The 23,320-nt window shown below is 38.9% G+C and overlaps 1 protein-coding gene across 4 annotated transcripts in view; it reads left to right on the top strand.

Moving 5' to 3' along the window:
• ZNF407 (zinc finger protein 407) overlaps positions 1 to 23,320 on the top strand; it is a 480,646-nt gene that overhangs the window by 268,172 nt on the left and 189,154 nt on the right. For all 4 annotated transcript variants that reach the window (XM_073898026.1, XM_025886368.2, XM_073898028.1 and 1 more), the window contains exon 7: positions 7,781 to 7,901. In XM_073898026.1, the coding sequence (XP_073754127.1) occupies positions 7,781 to 7,901 (121 nt within the window). The remainder of the gene's footprint in view (positions 1 to 7,780; positions 7,902 to 23,320) is intronic.

Raw genomic sequence — 23,320 nt, 5'->3', positions numbered from 1 at the left:
ATGTGGTAACACAATCTGTCACTGAATGTTGGGGTTTTCCTTGGGGACCATGACAGTGGGGTGTTTGGCAGTCGCACTCAGAGTGGCATGAAATGAAGATACATGTTGTTTGTGGGACATTTCGAACCTTGATACGATATATTTAACAGCTAACTATAGCTCTAGTGCCATCGTGGTATTTGTAAGATTCATAAAAACTAATGCTAGCTACTTCCTTCAGATCGTGAGTGTATAGGATTCAGGTCTCCATACAGGGTAAGAGTTACTGTCGAATGAAGAGAAATTTCGTGTTTAACTTGATGTTGGAAAGATACACTTAATTCTGTAAACGTGGAAGTCCACTTTCAGTTTATCATAGCAACCTCTGGCCACAGCCTGTTAATCCAGTGCCATCTGGAGTTGGGGTCAGGGATGGCAGGAGAGGCCAGCGGATGGCAGCCCGCCTCGGCAGCCGTTCTGGAGAAGTTGGAAGTGTGTGTGTGTGGGGGGGTGGTAAAGCGTGCTCACATGGGGTGCTTTGCTCTTGATGTATTCAGTGTATTTGTGCCTGAGTGTCACTCTTGCGACCCTTGTTGCTCGCCAGGTCACTCCCAGCTGCAGTCTGGGGACTGGCAAAGCCGCCCGTGTGCCCCCTCTGCCATGGTGCCAGAGCTCCCTCTCCCCCTGCGGTGAGGACAGTCGTGCTAGGATCATAGGCGCTTACAGGTGATCGATCATGAAGCCTGCGTTGGGCAGGCACAACTTTATATTTTATGTCAGGTCCAGAGGCTCCTTATTACTTTGCTATTAACTTTATACCATATAGGACAATGTCTCGCAGACAGAGGCATCTGTCTTTGTGGCATTTATCTGCCTCTGTGGCACAAATCAAACATGATTCTTTAATACCAAAGTCAGTTCTGAAGACTCTTTGCTTCAACCAAACAGCTTAGTACAACTCAGTCTAGGCCCTTGGCTTTTATACTGGATTTGTAATATTTAAGCATCATACAACTTGTTTTTTTCCAAGGCCAGAATTGTATGGTGCATTTGAAATCTATATTTCTCTGATGTATTCCTCTTTGACATGGTTTACCTTTTTACCACAGAGTGCCCACGCAAATTACAATCAGCTTGGAAAGGGATAGGTATCAAAAGTGTTCCAAATGGCGTAAATAATTCCCTACTGCAATACAGACTGTCTAGGGGGCTGACACAAAACATCTTCCATTCCAAGATTTACTTTTATCACCTGTCAGAGACCCTTGATTCAAGGGCACAGGAGCAAATCCTCACGTGTAGTTGAAGAGTCTTGGCCAGCTTAATAACCACCAGCCTGCCCAAAGGAATGCGAAGTGTGAGTTTCCATGAGAAGTGTGCAGCCCTTTTGACAGATTGTTGACACACAAAGGGCACTGCTCTATATCCATAGCCATTCTGGTGTTCCCCCTCCGACTTTCTTTTACTTTTCTATCAGAGCTACCTAAGATGCGGAACATTCCTTAATGGTTACTTTGGCCAAGATTGTTGTTCCTAAAGGAGAGTATGAAGAACAACATGATTTAATTTGCACTATTATGTCACATAAGGGGAAATAGGAGGAAAGAAAATTCACCTTTGTTTTTGCTTTTTTGAGTAGGGTGTACACAGCCCTATTGACTTATAGGTAGCACTCGTCAAGAGTAGTTAATGCCTTACTCATAGATTTACTCATCTTTCTGGCTTTAGAATGACAAAGGATTCAGAAGCACTGTTCCCAGTGCACTAAATCATTTTGATCAGTCGTTAACAAGTGTATGCACCTCTTCATACAGTACCTATCTCATTTCAAGCATTAACAAATATTAGCAAACTGGAATTCTTATTTATAATTTGTAGATTTTTTTTTTTTTTCAAATTTTACAGCCTAGAAAGTGAGTTTATTTCTTTGGCTATATATTGAGACTAACAAACAAAAAAACTACTTTTGTGTTTCTGAAGTATAGTTCTCTGAAGAAATTACTTGAAGAAATTTCCTGAAATTACCTGAAGAAATTATTTGTGGATGAAAAAAAAATACCAATTAACATATTTGAACAGTAGCATCAGGCATGTACCAAAACTGACAAATTACAAATTATCACGTACAGATTCGATTAAACTGTAGTTTGTATAAATTGACATGGGGTGCTTCCCCTTCCAGGAGCCTAGACACGCTTGAGCCTTCCTTTACTTAGTGGTTATAGAATAGGATTTTATGTAGCATATTTTGGTAGCATGATATTTTTTTCTCTGTCAACCCGTATATAACTCAGAATTTCTTAGTGTTACGCAATGTAACCTACAGTGTTGTCAAGTCTGAAATTATAACTTACAGCTCATTGTAATGCTAGCTTAATATGAACTTCAAATTATTAGAATTATAGAGAATATAAATGACATTATTCTTTAAAAGTGTTGTTTTTAAGTTTTGATTGTGTCACATAAAAATGTCATAAAAATTTAGATGAAATAAGCTGTGTTAACCTTTTTTTTAAGTGCTTATGTTAAACCTCCAAACCAAGAAAATTAACTTTGAAGAGCTTAGATGACCTTTCATTTACACTGCTAACTCAGACAATGAGTCCATAATGTCACCCTTTATCCTCTCCAGATTCCTGTCAAATCTAGGAAAAATGGATAAAGATGCCTACCCCAAGGCTATTTGAATAAACAAGTTAGCAGTGAGTTATGGTACCACATATTTTCAAACATTAGTTTGAATGGAATAAGGGGACATCAGGATATAGTTGTCTCTTTGCTTAATGAAAAAAATCTTTAAATTGTTTGACCACTTAGATTCATTATGTTCAAGTGGAAGATTTATACTACCTAACTTGACCTCTTATTATATAGCTACAATAATCATGACCATATTGTACTGGCATAAAGATACACAGATACTCAATGGAACAGAATAGATCCATGCTTATATCTTTCAGTTGTTTGTGACCGAGGTACAATATTTAGAGATAATCTAACAAAGGATGTGCAAAACCCCTACATTGGAAACTGCAAAAAAACTGCCAAGAGAAATTAAAGAACCTAAATAGGATGATATACCATGTTCATGGACTCAAAAGATGCAGATCCCACCAAGCTTCTTGTTGTTTTTAAAAAATTGGCAAGCTGATTTTAAAATTTATATGGAAATGTAATGATCCAGTGCTCGCTTTGGCAAGACATATACTAAAATTGGGAATGCAACGATCTGAAATAGTCAACTTTGAGGACGATGAATAAACCTGACTTCATGACCTACTATAAAGCTACAGTAATCAAGTCAGTCTGGTATTGGCATCAGGGAAGACAAATCTATGAGTGGAATGGAACAGAGATTACAGAACAGACCTACATTCATATGGTCAATGGATTTTTGACAAAGGAACAAATGCAATGCAGTCTTTTTAATGTATAATGCTTGAACAATTGGATATCTGTATGCAGTAAAAATGAACTTTGCTCTATGTATCATACCATGTATAACATTAACTCAAAACTGTTCTTAATCTAAATGTAAAACTTAAAAACTATATAAATTCTAGAAGAAAATTTAGGAGAAAAATCTTTGTGACCATGGATTATCAAAGATTTCTTAGCTACTGCATCAAAAGCCTGATTTGTAATTAAAAAAAAACCCATAGTTTAAGCAATTATAAATTGACAAATTAAAAACTTTATACATTAATTAGGTACTCCTCTATGAAAGACACTGTGAAGAGAATGAATGCAAAGACAAACCAAAGAATGGGGAAAAATACGTATAAATCACAAATCTTATTGAGCATTTGTATTTGTAATATATAAAGAAGTCTCAAAACATAAGTATAGGAAAACAACTAACCAATTAAAAAGGGGTAGAATGATTTGAACAGACATGTCACCAAAGAATATAAACAAATGGCAGATAAGCACATGAAATGATTCTCAACATCAATAGAAAAATGCAAATTGAAAGCACTGACCATACCAAGTATTGGTGATGATTTGGAGCATTGGAAACTTTCCTACACTGCTGGTAGGAATATAAGATGGTCAAACCACTTTGGAAAACAGTTTGGCAGTTTCTTACAAAATTAGTATGCACCTACCAAATGACCCAGCTAACCCACTCCTAGATGTTTACCCAAGAGAAAAAGAGATACATATCCATGCATAGACTTGCATATGACGATTTATAGCAGCTTTGTTTGTAACACCCCTAAATGCAAATAATTCAAATGTCCTTTGGTGGATGAATGGATAAACAAAACCGTGGTACATTCATATCATGGAGTGCTACTCTACTCCTCAGCTAAAATAAAAAAATATTTACACCTAGAGCAACATGAGTGAGTCACAAAATAATGCTGAGATGAGGTCAGACAAAAGAGAGTACGTACTGTATGTTTCCGTGTATACAAATCTCTAGAAAATGCTAACTAATATATATTGATAGTAAGCAGATGAGAGTTCATTTGAGAATGGGATAAGCCAGAGAGAGAAGGGGGTATAAAGAACCTCTGGGGTGGTGGCTGTGTTCATTGTCTTGACTGTGGTGGTTTCAGTCTGCCTTGTATGGTCAGTCTAGATACGTCAAGTTAGTGAAACAATTAATAATGTGTGTAGTTTATCCAGATGGGTGTATCACTTTGTGTTTCTCTTGTCCATGTGAACTGCTCTGTGATGTTGGTGTGTAGTTAAAATAGTCTGCAATCCAATTCTTATAATGAAATGTGGAAGTTTTCAGATATGCTTCCGTGTGGATGTTTGTTTTTATGATATAGCATATTTCTGTACCAAATTTGAAGACATAGAGCCATTTTCTTCAGCCTTATGCAAGATGAAGATCATCGACTGTCTCTCAAACAAAAGCAAAACCCGCCATCATCATGAAAGTGAGTTTTTGTATAAGTCAGTTCAGTGTAGTTGAGTTATCTATACCAATGTAAGTGACTTGACCAGCAGTTTAGAGACCGAGAACAATGAGTTATTCAGCCTGACCCTGAGTCACCACTTGATTGGGGTGTTATAGATGGGATGTATCTTGAACAAATTGATGAAAAGTACAAAAATGCCTCCCAGCTCCCAAGATTTTACTCTGCTTTGTATATGTTCTTCTTTTTACAAAAATTAATCAAATATTTCCTTGTAGGATCTATTAAATGGTATCTCTATGTTAAATTCACTATGTGAAACCACATAATTGTTCTGTATATAAAAAGGTTTGCCTTTTTCCTTGTTCGGAGAGCTTGACGAGAAGCACTGGGGTGTGTGCTCCTTCTTTCGTCTCTGTGGGAGGGCACTGTGCACATACCGGCGTTTCAGCTGCTCTGGTCATATGGGCGACAAGCGCAGCGAGGCATCGGACCCTGTGAGAAGTACCTTTCACATGCTTTGTCTTCTCGGATCCTCATAACTGTCCTGCTTGTTCGGTGGTTTTACACTTCTGATCTTGTCCAGGAGTACTATAGGTAGGGAGTGAAATATGGCAAAACCTGGATTGGGATTGAAGTCCCTCTGGCTTCTTCTGACTGCCCCCCGCTCCCCGGGCTGCAGTAGCAGGTAGAACACCATCAGATGAGATGTGGATGCTTCAGCTAACTGCCATATAAATAGGCTTGGAAAGAAAGGGGGGCAAGATTCTAAACATTCTGGTTTTCAGGACAGATGTAGTTTTGTTGCTAGTGGAATTGATGTAGAGTAATTTTATACCAAGGTAGTTCATCCTTTGTTTTCTACATAAGTCAGTATACTTATAAAACTATTCAAAAAACACCAGAATTAAGAAGTGGCAAGTGGAATTATTGAACATACATAAAATTAATCTATGTGTAAAATTTCTCATAAAGAATGTTTGCTGAGAAGAGTATTATATATTACAAAACATTTTGGGGAGGAGGTGGTTGTGATATTTTCTCTAGTTCATTGCTGTCCAACAGAAATGTCATGTGAGCTACACCTGTCATTTTAAGTTTCCTGGCAACCATATTAAAAAACAAGAAGGTAACAGGTGAATTGCTTTTTTAAATAGTTAACTAAATGTCTATTCTTGTCGTCTGCCTATTTTTTACATGGATTGTTTATTTTTGGGGTGTTGAGTTTTACAAGGTCTTTATGTATCTTGGATACTAACCCTCTATCAGATACATCGTTTGTCGTTCTCTTCCACCATTCTGTCGCCTTTTAGTTTTGTTGATTGTCTCTTTCACCATGCAGACACATTTTGTCTTGATGGAAGTCCCAAATAATTTATTTTTGCTTTTGTTTCCCTTTCCTCCAGAGACGTATTTAGTTAAGGAGTTGCTATGGCCAGTGGTAAAGAGGTTACTGCTTGTGTTCTCCTCTAAGATGTTGATGGTTTCCTGTCTCACATTTAGGTCTTTCATCCATTTTGAATTTATTTTTATAGTATAAGAAAGTGATCCAGTTTCATTCTTTTGCATGCAGCTGTCCAGTTTTCCCAGCACCATTTGTTGAAGAGACGTCTTTTTTCCATTGGCTATTCTATCCTGCTCTGTCAAAGATTAGTCAACCATATAGTTGTGGGTCCATTTCTAGATTTTGTATTCTGCTCCATTGATCTATGTGTCTTTGTGCCAGTATCATAGTGTCTTGATCACTACAGCTTTGTGATATAACTTGAAATCTAGAATTATGATGCCTCCAGCTTTGCTTTTCTTTTTCAAGACTTCTTTGGCTATTCGGGTCTTTAGTGGTTCCATACAAATTCAGAAGACATGAATAGACATTTTTGCAGAGAAGACATCCAGGTGGCTAACAGACACATGAAAACATGCTCAACATCATTCATCATCAAGGAAATACAAATCAGAACTATAATGAGATACCACCTCACACCTATATAAATTTTTATATCAAATCTGTGATTTATATTTAGATTTGATAAAAATTATGTTTCAAAAAGTAGATTCACATTCCCAAGCTGTTCTGCACAGACTTAAACATTTTTTCCATAGGTAAATCCCTTATCAGTTTTTTAAATTTAAAATTTATATTGATTGAAATTAAATACCCATATTTCAAGGGCTTACCAGCCAGTGTGGCTAATACAATTGAATAGTAAGATTTGATTATTTCTTTGAATGTGTGTGTGCGCAGGAGGAGTGGTGAATGCAGAGAAAGTATCAGTCAAAGAACTAGCTATGAGTGGTGTGCAAGCCTTGAACCAACTGATGGGTAAAATGCATATGTGGATAGAGTGCTTACATCTACACAGGGGAATGCTATGAAATAGTATTGCACATGTTTCTTTGAGGCCTTTTTTTCGGTGGTGACCTCTTTTTCAACTTTAGTGAACTGTAATTTTTCCTTACCTCTAAGAGTTTTTTAATTGGTATCAAATTACAATTTTATTTTTTCTTCATATTTAACTTTAATATTTTATATTGTATATTCAAAGAATATCTCTGTTACATGCTTTCTCATGGTTTTATCCTCAGGGAGGTTTTTATAATGTCTCTAGTGTAACATAGTTTGTTAAAGGACTCCAAATGCAGTGCTAGACCAGGCTGTAATTTAGATTTCTGTTTGTGTAAGTTACATTTGAGCTCCATAATATATACCTTGCTTCCATTCAAATACAGAAATAAAAATCAGTGGTGTCTTCTAACTTTATCACTCTGGGAATGAATATTCAAGTGTCCTAAATGTGAGTAGTCCATTGAACTATATTCTTAAATTTTTATGGAAATAAGTTTCTTTTTAATTGTCGGTAACCGGTTTAGCCCTTCATTCCAGTTTTTGTAACTATTCATGTACAGCATTGCTTTATATTTTGCAGGAGAAAAACCTTTCAAATGTGATGAGTGTAACTTTGCCTCCACAACCCAGTCTCATCTGACTCGGCACAAGCGGGTGCATACGGGAGAGAAGCCCTACAGATGCCCCTGGTGTGACTACAGGTAAGGGTCCATTACCAAGCAGGTAGAGTCAGGTGATCACCATGGTGGATTCACAGGAAAGAATCATTTTTCTGATCAACATGGATTAGCACAGTGTAAAGCAGGATTCACTTATTAGGTAGAGTTTATTTCACCATCAAATTTTAGTGACTTTTTAAAATTGTAAAGTTCTTTTCCATTTTTTATAATCTTAACATTTGCGTTTTGCAAACCTTTGTACACCTGAATTTCAAGTAATTTTATTTCTTTGCCAGAGTAAGGGACCATTCCATTTCATCAATTATTCCGTGCATGTGGCATCTCATCTGTACTGAGTGAAGTACTTTCAGGCAATGAAGACAATACGAGAAATGTTTCCTGCCTTGAAGGATATTGTAGCATAATAGGTGACTTGTAGTACCTCTAAATAGTTATAATACAGATTTCAGTGAGGAAATAAAAAGGCCAGGAGCATCCGTAGGAAGGAACAAGTCCAGCCACATGGACGTCCTCCTAGAGGAGATAGCATTTCAGCCAGGGCTTAAAAGATAAGTTAATTTCAATGACTTATGGGTGCAGGAGGTAATGGTGTGCTGTAGCATTTTTGGGCTGACAGTATGATCAAGATCACAGGTGCTCAGCCCGCTCCCTGAGGTCCGCGGTGGCTAAGTGATGTCTCCCACACTGCAGAGTTAACCTTGCAGCCGCAGCAAAGCATAGGTGCCCAAAGTTCGAGATATAGTCAGGCAATGGTAAATAATCCTGTTTTACTCTATGACAAGGTATGTGTGGAGAGTGCAGAGTGATAAATAAAATGGGAAATGGACACGCAGCAGGATCACGCTATACCTGGAGTCCGTGAGAGTGAATTCAGAGCACAGTAGGTGGCTTGTTAGACGCCACAGAGTTTGCAGGCAGCCAAATGAACTCTGTCTTAACTTCATCAGGTACACGGTGCAGCCTGAATCACTGTGTGAGGGCCTTCTCCATCCTGGAGCTGAAAATCTCATGGACCCCATTACACATGACAACACAGAAACATTGAGGTGGTTCTTTCAATACAGCCCACTTTTGTTAAATGTTAGAATATATATACATATATATATAGGTATATATATATATATATATACCTTAAGCCGAAGCCTTCGTTAAAAAAGACATTTTTGTATTCCTGTGGATATAGCCTGTGCATTCAGTAAATATATTGCCATAATCTCTATTATTATCCTCATTATTGCATTAAGTTTTATGTTAAAGGTCATTTAATAGTACAGAGATATTACAGATATATTTCATTCATTAATTATTCATTCATTCAACATTTTATGAGTTCTGTCTTTGCTTAGCATTAGATTGGTGTTTCTTGGAAATTTGGTAAAATGGTGATCCAATTAGAGGTAGACATACACATTTTAAGGTGTTGATATGAATTCTTTAAAAAATAAACATTTGAATGTTCTTTTCCTTATTGAAGGGGTCATACTGTATAGTTGCCTTCTCTGTAAAATGCAGAAAAGCAATTAGAAACATTGTAAAAATTTCCCTTAATTATCACATTTAGCTCAGGATTATATTCTTTCAGTCTATATTGTATGCATTGGATTTGAATTGTGGTTCTGGTGGATTTTTTTGTTTCTTATAAGTTTTAGTTTTCATACTTAACAAATTGTGACTGCCTTTCTGTTTCATTAATCTCAAATAACTATGGTTTTCAAATTCTTAAGTAGCAGAACTATTATATCAAACAGGATCATGTCCAGATCCCTATATAAAATAGATAAAAATGGTTTTTACTGCTTGTAAGTGGATTTCTTAGGTAACGTCTGTAATATTTACTTATAATATTAAGAAATAATTATATGATACTGTTTGGACAAGCAAAACATTTTGCAACGAGGGAGTTACTAATCAGAGTAGCTGTTGGGTTAGCCTCGGCGCCCGGCCCATGTCCTCACTCTGGGGTTAGCAGGAGGGTGTAGGTGAGCTCAGGCTCTGGAGGAGCTGACCCGACAGGCACTGACATCCTTAACCTCTCATAAAATATGGGTGGTTAGAGTAGCAGCCTTACAGGAGCTCCGCTCACATTAGAGGAAGAGCACAGGCTGGCTGAGACACTGGAGCCCTGGGTCTCCTTTCCTCTCAGTTTGTCCCTTGGACGGTTATAGGTGTTACTTCACCTTGTGATTTCAGGGTAGTGTTCAGTGAGATGGTGCAAGAGTTTCGATGCCCTGAAGGTCTGCAGTGTGTTGAAATTTATTTATAATACATGCCCTGATGGTTTTTTCCCCCCATTTTATGAAGTTGTTAAAAATACATTAAATCCAGAATCATTTGTTACATAATCACTGACATCCCTTAGAGTTTCGAATGCCTCATTTGAAGACCACTCGTCTACAGTGTAATTTTGATACTTGCATGGCTTCAAGTTAGATTAGTAAACAGTAGTCATTTTACGAAGTTTTTAGACATCTGGGCCATTTTTAACTATTTTCATTTGAAAATGCTTATTCCTAAATCTTTGTGCATATCCAGCCAGATTTTTTGTAAAAGAAATTCCTTGAAGTATGATTTATGGCTTTTAATAGTATTACTACAAAGGTTGGGATTTGAATATTGTCTCACTGATAAGTACTGTGTTTTGGTAGACTCTTAGTCTTTGTATGCATAAACATTTCAAAATATTTCAGGTTTTCTTGGTGTGAAGTCATATTATGCTTTTGCTGAGGTTGAGGTTGTATTACCTGTCTCTGTGACATAGCATCACTTCTATTTAGAAGCGCATCTGAGCTCCCTGGGTTCCATCCCCGTGACACCTCCGACAGTCACTGTGGGCAAAAGGAGATTGTATTTTCTAAGAGTCTTGTCACTGTCCTGTGAATTAATACTCAGGACACTTAAATCTCATGATGTCTATCAAATTTCCTTTTGAAATGTTTGAAATTCTTGATAAAAGGTTGGTTTTATCTTTGTTTAAAACTTTCTGGAAATTTGATTATTGATGGTTAATAGTTTGAACAGTTTCTGTTCATATGACAGTTTTATCAGTCTGTGTACGTGTGGTTGGGTCTGCTTCACTAGTGAACAAAGACAAGTCAACCTTGCTTAGGAATACAAAATCTTGCAAGTATATGAATAGTGATGTTAGAACTACAAACGAAATGTGGAATTTATGACAGATACCTTCGTTTTCTTGCAAAAGATTTAAAAGCAAAAGATTTAAAATGAGCAGAGAAGTTCGCAACGATTGTCTTGGTTGCGTAGTGTAATAAGAAAATGCCTACCATGTCTACCTTACAACAATAAGGAAAAGTCTTTTTCACAGGATAAATTTGAGTGTGGTTATATATATTTGTCTTATTGATATTTTTCCATAATATTTTGTTACTTAAAACACTTAAATAACTTTTTTCCCATTTTGATTATTATTTGTCATTAATATAGATACATAAAAATTATTCCTAAGGAGTATTCCTGTGTTTGTCATTATTAACACTTATTTGCAGGTAAGTTTACCATCATTAGAAACTGAAGTATTACTTGAGTTTCACTTGAAAATATAGTTTTCATTTTATAAATTGAACATTAGTGAAGAAATCTTGTAGTTATAATTATTCATGAAAAATGTGAATATAGATCTGTTTACAAAAGAATTTTATAATTGGTCTTTTGAACTGGGGGCTATTTTTCAAGTTTGCATTATTAATTTAGGCAATGACATCTCATTCTATTCAGATGTAAACATGTATTCCTTTCCTAAGCTTTTGCTGTCTAAAATATCCAAAAGTCTAATCCATTACAAATCAGTATATTCCATCATTACTCCATAACTTTTTCACCATTAATTACTATTCATTATGATTTCAAAGCATAAATTTAGATTCAGAGCACACTGTCCTGCCCTAATTTGTTTCTACATTAAAATGGAAACATTCCAGCATTTTTCTATATTTTTATTTCCCTTTGTTATATATTGTCACTTCTATGTTACAAAATAGAAAACCTTTAAAACGTTATAGTAAGTACCCTTTCTAAAAATGTAAATCCTTATTTCCCTATAGCATTTATTAATATCAAACTGTATTCTGTTTCACTAGTGACAGGCTCTCACAACAGAATAGATGGCTGTACTTGGGCTTTCTTTTAAGTGAAAAATCCACTTCTAATTGGTTTCCGTTTTTTATTTACGATTTATGGGGGAAATACAATAAATGTATATTAAGCAGTAAACCTGATAAGTCATAAAAAAAGGACAGAATGCTACCTGCAGTATTAAAAATCATATGTTGCACCTTTACGTGTCATTTAGCAAATTAAAGAAAAAAATTTCAAGTCAGACTCTGGTAACTTGATCACTTGTGTACAGGGTCCCTGTTATGGATGTTGGGGTAGCATACGTGGTTCCTACGATTGCTTTTGGCCAGAGTTTTCCTCAGCTGTACAACTGCCTTCGTACTTTCAGTATTACACACAGTCTTCAACAAAATTTTTTTACTATTCCACTTTTCATTTTATTTACTATTTTTATTTTTAAATTACTTGCTTTTATAACCCCAATAGAAATATGCTGTATCATAGAGCTGTGGAATAAAATCTACAATTCCTGCATCATAGGAAAGCTTCACTCCGTTGTTTGCTAAACTTGTAGGAAGTACACTTGGATTGTTCCCGTCTGCTTGTTGGTTTACTTGGCTCCTGGCCGGTGTATTCCACAGAAGGGTCATTGACACGTGAGGCTGTGGTCTCACGAGTATTTGTCCTTCCTTCCTGTGTGAGGGGGAAGCTAAGAATATTTGATGTAATATTTAACTGAAGAAGTGATATCTCAACTAGAAATGTTTTTTTTTTTTTGTGATACTCCTCTGAATATTTTCTTATTTCTTATGAATTCGGTAAGTTTTCACCCATGTGACTGGAGTAGGTAGAATTTGCCATTTGTCACAACCACTTGAAGTATGTGTGACCCTCTAATTGTTTTTATCTGTCTTAGAAAATAGTCGTCAAAAAGATGTTTTTTGTCAAAAATACTTTTAATTGAATTCTATCTTCATTTTACATGATGCTGGAAGCATTTTTTGGGTTGTTTTAAGATGCAAGGATAAAAGATTATATTTGTAATAATTATTTATTTCCCCTTAGAGTTTGAATTAATTTTTCAAACATATATTTCTATAAAGAGTCTCAATTTTGAAAAGTTGTTTCAGGTCTTAGATAATATTATACCTTTGTAGGTAATTTTGCTATATAAACATTTTATGTTTATTATGCATAATTAAATAATAAGACAAACTACCTTGGTTATTGTGGCATTAAGAATTCAGTATACAGTGGGTCTCGTTCTTACCTTCCGTCTGTCCCAGCAGCATCCTGAGCTAGGGAGACGAACTCCACAGGGGATAATTTTCTCCTTTAGGATGATCTTTTCGGAGAGTTTCAATTTTCCTTTGGCTTCCTGTGCAGGTTCACAGGTTGTACTGGGAGAAGCAGTGGGTAGAGCAAACTTGGATTTGCCCTGAATAATGGTAAGAAGAAAAAAAATATATAGGTGTTCATCTCTGTAGCTGAACATCATGGATAACAAGAGAAAAGTGAAACTATACATACCAAATGAACAGCACACATATCTTTTCTTTTTCTTAAGATTTTATTTTTTTGTTTGTCAAAGAGAGAGCACAAGCAGGGGGGAGTGCCAGGCAGAGGGAGGGGGAGAAGCAGGCTTCCCGCTGAGCACGGTGCTGGACATGGGGCTTGATTCCCAGGGCCCTGGGATCATGACCTGAGCGGAAGGCAGGTGCTTAACGGACTGAGCCACCCAGGCGCCCAAAGCACACATTTCTTTATTAGAAAAATCAGAGGTAGCATTCATTTATGTTGGGTGATTTTGATGTTCTCAAAGAATAATGACATTATTCTAAGTAGAGTAATAAAAAGTAATCAAATGAAAATCTGTAGTATTAATATTAGATAAAATTTATATTTAAAGCAATTTGATTGATACCAAAAGCCTAGTTATATCAGAACAGACTTTAAATCAAAACTGTTTTTGTCAGTGAAATAAGCTAGACAGAGAAAGGTTAATACAGCATATCACTTGTATGTAGAATCTTAAAAAAAAAAAAAGGGACAAACCCATAGAAACACCTAAAAGTGGTTTCCAAGGGGTGCAGGTGGTGGGCGCCAGAGAAGTAGGGAGAGGCTGGTAAAGGTATAGACTTTGGGGCACCTGGGTGGTTCTGAGCCTTCGGCTCAGGTCATGATCCCAGGGTCCTGGGATTCAGTCCCACATCCGGCGCCCTGCTGAGCGGGAAGTCTGCTTCTCTCTCTCTGTCTCTCTCTCTCTCTCTCTCTCTGTCTCTCTCTCTCTCTGCCTGCCTCTCCCCCCTGCTTGTGTGCGCTCTCTCATTCTCTCTCTCTAATAAATAAAATCTTAAAGAAAACAAAACAAACAACAACAAAAGGGTACAGACTTTCGGCTACAAGATAAAGTCTGAGGATCTAATGTAAAACATGGTGACTGTTGCCAGTAAGACTGTTATGTAACTGAAAGTAGCTAAAAGAATAGGACTTTAATGTTCTCGCCAAAACAAAGAGACAAAAAAACCGAACATTAGAAAAACCCCAAAAACATTTTTATAATTTAAAGTACCAGTGAATACTATTTCATTTTATTTCCCTCAAGCCTGTTGTCTCTTTAGATTCTACTCTACTGTAACTGCTAATCCAGTTAATGGAATAGAACACAAATGGACTAGGCTGAAAGGTTAGTTTGAAAGCCTAAAAATCCAGTTACTTCACAAACTTCTCATAGTGTGATGACAGCTGCAAGGCTTTCTTCCCACTGTGCCTGTGCGTGGTCGTGTGCAGGCTGCGGGCGCTTCTCCTGGGGAGCTGCCCCTGCCTGCTTGCTACCTGCCCACAGTTCAGCTAATCACAGGTAGATGTCAGTAGCGTGGCTGGTTTGTGAAGCCCTGGTTGGTCATTGGCAAGCGTCAATATTGCTTAGGAAGAGCCTCCTAGCATGTGTCAAGATGATCCTAATGGAGTCGTAGATGTTTCTGGTAAGTTTAGATGGGATTTTTTGAGGGTCTGTCTAATAAAATGACCTAATTGTATCTTCTTTTCAGATTTTCTTTATTGAATTAAGAAGGTTGTACTGTATGTAAATGTATTCTTTTTTGCCTAATGTTTTTCATCTTTTTCAGCAGAAACTAAATTCTGCCTGAACAAGTATCTCATTTCCTCCGACTGTTTTATTAGTGATTTTTTAAAAATCTCTGTGGTTCTAATTGTAATTCTGATTTGGTTTTGTATTTTCTATACTGTTTATGTCTAATGTTATTTTTTTACCTTGCATGTTCTACTCAGACTTTTCTTCCCTGCCCTCTAGCACCCAAGCACATAAGCTTTTTAAATTTTCGTTTCGGCCTGACAGGCTCTGTGCTGATACAGCACAAGTGCTTTATGTCAGGTCTTTAGTTAAAGTGGGTAAATTTTCATCTAACAAAACTCGTTTTAGTCAAAGAAAATCTGTGGACCTTTAAACAAATAGATTCCATAGCATTAAAAATTACAAATGTGTTCCGATGTCTTTAAAAGGGGAAAAAAAATCTGAGCTAATTCGTTTTGTTTATCATACAAGTAAGTTGTTTTGTTTGTCGACGAGCCTGAAATAAGCACTGAGATCACAGATTAATTAGAAGAGCCATTATGAACACAAAGTGACCACACATTCCCTCTGCTATCTCTTCAGGTAGAACCTAGACAAACATGTTTATCTAACCTGCTGTTGCCGAATCCCAAATCCAGTCATTATAAAAGGACCAAAGCTATCTTTGGGGATGGTCTTTCTACAAGGAATTACTATGGACAGTCCCCTGGGTGGTAGTTAGATATATCTGTATATATTGTGGCAGAAAGAAAGGCCTTAGAGATGAAAAAAATAGAAAGTATTTTTTTGGGCAATAGCCTCTTGCATAATAAGTTATTCCTCAGACATTAGAGCTATTATCCCACAACAAACAGCCGCCGTGTGACTGTCTCCACCTCCCAGCACCCGAGCCTCCCGCAGCAGCTTAGGGAGAACTCCGTGATCCCCGGGAGGGACCAACAAGGGTCACTAGAGCATCAGGCACACCTTCCAGAGTGGACGGAGTTCCACAGACTCCGTTGTGGGTGTCTAAGAAAACCACAAAACAGACGATGAAGTGTATAAAAGTCTGACTGCGTGTTGGTAGTTAAGCAAGAATGATGAGGTCGTGCTTATACCATTTCGTTTTCACAGATTCTGAAGTATCGCTACGTTAGGGCCTGTAAAAAACTGAAAGAAACACTTGGAATGTTTACAAAATGCGGATGCGGTAGTTTGTAGGAGGCCCAGGAAGGAGTGTCTTCTCCACGTTAAACGCCCGCTCGTCGGTAGAGCGCGACGCTACCTGCCCTGGGGTAGCACGTGCATGTTCTGACTTTACCTTTAGAAGGACTCTCAAAACAACACTTTGTCTTCATCTTCTTAATTAAAGGGATGTAGCCCAAACTTTTGGCTTTCTCCTGTTTATGAGAAGTACTGTGATTGTGAGAAGTTCTAGAACAAGACACACTCCTGATTTTTTTCTTATTTTCTTTCTTTTTTTGGGAAGGACCTGATACTATCCTTTACTGCACAGCTGCAGGTGAGCTGCGGTAGAAATAAACCAGAATCTGCGACATAATATGTGACCTGATACTTTCCCCTACAGGGAATTTAAACCTAATATTAACCCCTAAGTGTAATTCCTTACTCTTAATGATTTCGACCTGAATCTTGTTGAACAACCCTCGTCCCTCATTTTGTATCTTTTGCATCCGAGGACACTGTTTGGAGATCTCTCACTCTAAGATTTGAATAGATGTTGGTGAACTGTACTTGGCCCTTTCTTTCCTCAGTATGTTTTGTTTCTTCCTTCATAAGTTACAACATTTAACAAATATATGAAATGTCATAAAACAAATTATCATTTTCCCATTGAGAGAAAATATAAATTTTCAGTGCTTGTGCTTAAATCAATCCCTTGGATTGTATTATTTGGGGTAAAAAGTGGTTGACACTTAATTTTGAGAATTTTTTTTGTCCCAAAACCTTAAGATAGCTCTAATTTTAGTTACAGGTAAGATTCTGTCTGGCTTTCTACTCCCAAATTATACTTTCCATTTGACTGTAAGCTTCCTTCTCACTTCAGCAAGCCTGGACTGCAGGGCATATGGATGAGGGGGTGCAGGGCAGCAAGAAATCTGCGCCAGACTGTTTTGAGTTTTACCCCAAAGGCAATGGGGAGCCCGTGGAGAATTTTAAGCAGGAAAGGGACATAGTCACATTTTGCTTGTCAGAGGTCACTGGTACAGTGCACTTGGTGAGCCAGAGAGGGACAGAGCGGGGGCCGGGAGGTCGTGGCATAGACTGTTGCGGAGGTACCCACAGAACATCGTGAGTGCCCGGCCCTAAGCTGGCAGTCTGGCCAAAGACAGAGAGGCTGGCGGACTCACATGCTCGTCAGGAGCTGGAATGTGTGCATTCAAGGGCAGGGGGACAGATGCAGGCTAGGGCCAGGGCCACGGGGCGGGGGGGGGGGCGGCGCCATTCCCAAGGTCTCCAATGCTGGAGGAGGGAGGTTCCTGCCACAGAGTGAGTGAGGTTTGGGCTGTGTGAGCCCTGAAACACCCCTGTGCTGTCCTCATGGAAGTGGCAATGGATGTATAATAAGTCCTTGATGGCATCGACATGAGCGAAATCTCTCTTGGAAAATGTGGAAAACAAGACATGCAGGGGGTGGCAAATAGCAAGGGTAAGAGAGACTGAGAGGTTGCTTCCCAGAAAGGGCCGGGACCTCAGGGCAGCTGGGGAACTGTGCTCGGCTGCGTCAGACGGCAGTAAGTAAGGGCAGTGTAGTCCCTTGCCTCAGTCACCAAGAGGTCACTGACTGTCTCAGGAAGACCAGTTCTAGTCAAAGGCTGGGAACAGATACCAGGTAGGTGCCCAGAAGGGAGAACATGGTAAGAATGCAGGCTGGCCGCTCTTGAGGGCAGGTCCGTCTTGAGGGCTGCTCTGGGAGGACACTTGGGAGAAGCCGGGAGGGCGCATAGGTGGGTGCACATTGTGCATTTGTTTTTGTTTGTTTGCTCAAGATTGCTTTTTTTTTAAGATTTTATTTATTTATTTGAGAGAGTTAGAATGAGAGATAGCACAAGAGGGAAGAGGGTCAGAGGGAGAAGCAGACTCCCTGCCGAGCAGGGAGCCCGATGTGGGACTCGATCCCGGGACTCCAGGATCATGACCTGAGCCGAAGGCAGTCGCCTAACCAACTGAGCCACCCAGGCGCCCCCAAGATTGCTTTTTAAATTGTAAGTGCTTCCATGCCAGGGTGAGAGCTCCAGCTGAAGTAGGGACGTGGAACGCCATGTTGCCACTCATGGCCAGGATGGAGCAGCTAAGGTTCAGGGTTCGGTGTCTGAGCAGTGTGCAGGCACTGATGATATTTTTTGGGCAGTCCTACGTGCCTCAGTGGAAGCCCTCGGGATGCAGAGCAGCACCTCATGTTCGCGCCGTAGGCACGCGCTCTCGAGATGGAGAGCTGCAGCTTCAGAAGCTCTGCTCTGCCGACGTCTCTGCATTCTGGGGGACTGCACAGCTCCCACTTTCACCTTTGTCTTAAAACTTCTGAATCAAGAACATAGAGATTGTGTAATGCTTTTATTCTGCCCCCCCCACACCCCCCAATATTAGGATTTTATTTGTTTTATAGGAAGAATTTCCACAAAGCCTATATCACTTTACCTGTTACATGTGATTCAGAAATTTGCTTAGCACCAGTCAACAGTCCAGTGTAGTCATGTAACAAACACTCATTTCTAAATGCCGTCTTTTAAAATGTGACATCTTTTCTATGACTTACACTAAACAGTTTTTGTGAGTGTCTTGGGGTTCTTCTCAGACCAGTAAATCTAACAGGCTACTGTAGTGACGTCATCAGCCGTTTATTGTGATGACACCTGACTCCCCCAGGTATTTACAGCCCACTCGATCTGTTTTACCTGTCTTTTCTTGACTTACTCCAGGTAATTATGCACGCGGCACAACTCCTGTATCCATTGTGGGCTTACTTATATCTTCTGTGTCCATTTGTGCTAAAACTTCTATTTCACTGTTTTGGGTTGACCCCCCTACCTTCTTCCAATTGCCACGTTTCTAGGAACCTAGAATTCTGCTGGAATGGTCCTGCCCAGAGAGTTGTAATAATAAGGATCATGTGGGTATTGGAGTTAGTGTGTGTATGATATGAAGAGAGAAAGCAAATCTGTCACTTCTTAGGGTGAGATGGGGTACGTGATTTGTGTCCGGGACTTAGGGTGTATTACAGCTGCTGAGTGTCGGCGTCAGCTGTCCTGCACCACTGAAAAGTGGAAATAAGTCATCTGCATTGTCCCACAGGTTGATGTATGCTTTTTGTTTGTTTTTGCATTCAGGTAGGTTGTGTATGGATTTCCTTTGATCCCACTGCCATTTTGGCTGCTCTGTTTCATTAACTGTGCTTATCACAAAGTGGTTATTGTGGCTACATCTCAATTTTTTGGCTTTAGCATGTTTTTGAACTTTAAAAATTAAAAGCATATTCATTTCCCTTTTTGCAAATTGCAGTGGTTCTGTACATCCTGTCACCAATTTGGGCAGCATTGCTGTGAGTCCAGGTAAATATAGTAGACGTGATCCCCATAGCGCTCCTGAACCAGGTCTGTCTCAGCACTGGCTGTGCTGGGCTCTGAGGCAGTCTCCATTTCCTAAGCTCACACAGTGTCCTTCAGGAGGAGGGGACCAGAGACACCAAGTAAGAACAGCAGTAATAAGAGTGTCATCGGGAAAGTATCCTCCCAGACTCGGGGGGCCGTGTGGCTGGGCCTGAGAAATATATGGATGATATCAGCATATATATATACATATATATAGTTTTAATTACATGTTCCTTTCAGTTAATGATTTCTGCATGGCTGTTGAAAGGCGATGTTATGAATATAGTGATTATGCGACCCAAATCTTACTTCTTGAGTTATATGTGCTTGTTTTTAACTAATATGCACACACACACATCACCTTCCTTGCATCCATTTTTAACAAAACAGTCTTAAAACTTGTGTGCTTTCAAGTCGAAGAGATTCAAACAGGGTTCCAGTTTTATTTTCAAGGGTTTTTTTTTTTTTTGGTGTTTGTTTTGTTTTGTTTTGTTTTAGTTTAAAAGTGGAATATGTGTTTTCTTTAGCTGTAAAAGCACAATCAGGGCACCATGATAAGTGAGTCGGTGCTGTAAAAGTAAAACGAATTTTGCCTTCACTCACATGAGCTATAGAAGGAGGAAGCTTTATTGTCCCTGGGAAAGTGATAAGGCAGAGTAATTGTATATTATACTGTCCCGGAACATCTGCCTGAAGACTGTTGGAGCAATTCATCTATCATGGGCGATACAGCATGTTTTGTCTTTTTGCTTTAACCCGTCCCCACTGCTGGCCTGCGCGGAGGTTTTGATAGGGCCTGCGCCTGGGCCGGGGCTCACATTAATCAGTCCCCTTGTTCAACACTCCAGCTGACATAATTACAACCTGCGCACAGCAGTTATTCAAGCCGAGTCCTTGTCACTCGTGGTGCGAAACTACACAGCTCCGATCCCGGAGGAGATTGCCTTATCACACAGAACAAGGGCTCGCAGGAGTCGAAGAGAATAGAAATGGGAAAATGTCTTCCGGGAGTACTATATATTCCTTTAAAATAAGACATTTGAGAGACTTACAAGGGACAAAGGGAAGCATTGTGTGCAGAGACTGAAATGAACCAGTTATTATTTTTAAATGGATTACATAGAGCATTTTGTAAAGATAGACGTAGATTATTAAATAAATTCAGTGGCCCTTCGCCATCAGTGACTATTTTCTATTAACTGTTTCTACGAAGTAATCCTATAACTTCAGAATTAGAAAAGCCTTAAATGCTCCTTGATTATCAGACTCAATTTAACAAAATTGATAAAGTATTCACTTGAAATCTACTATCAAGCAAATACACACTTAGGGAGTTTTGTAAGGAACGGAGTTCAAGCCAGGGAAAGATTCTTAGGAAAGACTTAGAAAGATGGGGCAGTTGGCGATTTCCTGTGGCAGCGCAGTTACCAGAGAGAGGGACCGGCAAAGAAACTTCCTATCTTATCTCCTGTCCCACCTCCTTGCTCTGATCCCAGCCTGGATGGATGACTGGCCAGTCCACACCTCAATAAACCAGGTGTGAGGGATGCTGTTTCCTTTTGGCCACTTAAGTATTTAAAATTTTAGGGGAGCCCCTGCCCGACTAGACTACAAGAGTCTTGGAGCAGGGGGTGATGTATGCCATCACATCTGTCGGTGGAACCACCCGGTCAGCCGCACTCTTAGGCTTGCGTGCACAAAGTTGTTGGTGTTTTAAACCAAGCCATTTTATTTTTCTCTTCAACATTATTAGATTGTCCCAAGTAAAACCAAGATCTGGCCTAGACTATCAGAAATAGCGCAAAACATATTTGGTTCAGTGAAATTTTACTTACGTCACCTTAAATTTGAAAAAGCTTTCAACTAGAAATGCTATAGTAAATTATCATATATGTATGTTATTGTATTATACAGGATATATATGTGTTATATAGGATATATATGTTATATAGGATATATGTTATATAAGATATATATGTTATTATGTAGGATATATATGTTATATAGGATATATATGTTATATAGAATATATATTATATAGGATATATATGTTATTATATAAGATATATATATATATGGAAGGTGATTTGTAAAGTAGCCTTTGTTTCCGGTCACTGATTTCCAGCCACAGTTCAATAATGTTCTACTTCAGTAGTTCGGACTCCTTCGTGAGTATGTCTCTGTACGCCCACTCTTTCGCCGCCTTCGCCCCTCTTATAAATACGACTCCAGTGATTGCATGGACCTAAAAGGATGGTCAGGCTGCACCTGCCTGAACGTCCTTAGTACACACTTATTGTTCAGAAAGCTGCTCATCCACACGCCTTTCCTGATTTTATAGCATTTCACTTTGCTAAGCTTAGGTGGTTAATAGAAAAGGAAAGAATCACATCCATCCTGTAAGAGATGAAGACTTGGGTGGGGGCTGTGTTTTTCAAAGGTCCAGGATAAAAAGAGTGGCAAGATGACACCGAAGAGAGTTTCTGCCGGCGCTTACTGCCAGCCGGCTTGGAAGATTAGTGGAAGAGTTTGTAGGGCTAATTGGACATTTTGATTTTCACAAATCATGATCTTCACGCGATATTGTTAACTCAGCCTAGAAAAAGTGTTTTTGTAGCCAAATAACTTTGAGAAACACACTATATATCGTACCCTTTGTCCACCCCCTTTAGACTCATTAAAGACTCACAGAACTCCTGCTGTAGAAGTTCCCTCCTTTCCCAGATGGGCAATATGGCAGGATATTGAGAGCTGAAACAGTTAATGAAATGTATTGTTTCTCTTTGAGCTAAAGAAGAGTCAAGGAGAAATCAAGGTTCTTCTTGGTTTTCACCTACCCATGGCCCCTCCTCCCTCCATAGGACGTGGAGGACGGGCCGAGTCTGGCCACACATTTAAATCAGTCTCCTTTTCTCACTTCACAGGGTGTAGGAGGGGGGCCATTCTTGAAATGTTAAATTCTAACAAAATAATTTAGGTTTCTAACAGTTCAGTGTTGCTTCCTACCATTTTCTTCCTTTGTGATCTTCATTGTTCTCCAGCAGAATAGATGGCGGGAAGGAGGTTGTTAGGTTTAAAGCAGATTATCTCCTCTTAAGGGCTGTAGATACCTTGAGCAGAGATTGAATAGAGAAGTACTGTGATGGCATGTGACTGTGGCGCCATGAATGGCGAGGAGTGCGTGGCAGGTGACGCCTGCTCCTGGGAACAGAGGTGGTGGTGACGCGATTGGTGAAACCCTTACATAATGAACCCATCGAACGTGGTGCTGTATCCATAGGGAGTGTGCACATAATCAGTCTCCTTAGAAATCAGTTGAAATCAGTAAAGCATTTTAAATAGTGTGGAAAGCAAGGTGACTTTGAGCCATTATCAATTAAAGATGTCACTGAAGTGGGTACAGCAGTGGCTGGGTGAGATTTTCAACTCTTTCAAAATTCGATTTCATGTTATGAAGCACACTGTGGAAGTACATGACTCATCTGTCAAACGGGGCTGTCTGTGGGGGCAGAACCAAAACCGTTCCTCTGTATGTTTCCCGTTTTGTGTGTGGTAAGCACTACATTAAATATTTGTTGAATAAATTCATTTTGAAAACAGGAAGTCGATACATGAAGAAATAGATTTGTTGTTGTTACTGGACACTTTCCGTATGAACTGAAGCAGTAATTGGGCTCACATGACTT

This window comes from Callorhinus ursinus, unplaced genomic scaffold, assembly GCF_003265705.2.
Source record: "Callorhinus ursinus isolate GAN/ISIS: 27379988/994484 unplaced genomic scaffold, GSC_fseal_2.0 scaffold11, whole genome shotgun sequence".
Taxonomy (NCBI): domain Eukaryota; kingdom Metazoa; phylum Chordata; class Mammalia; order Carnivora; family Otariidae; genus Callorhinus; species Callorhinus ursinus.
This window is presented reverse-complemented; position numbering and strand designations above follow the sequence as displayed.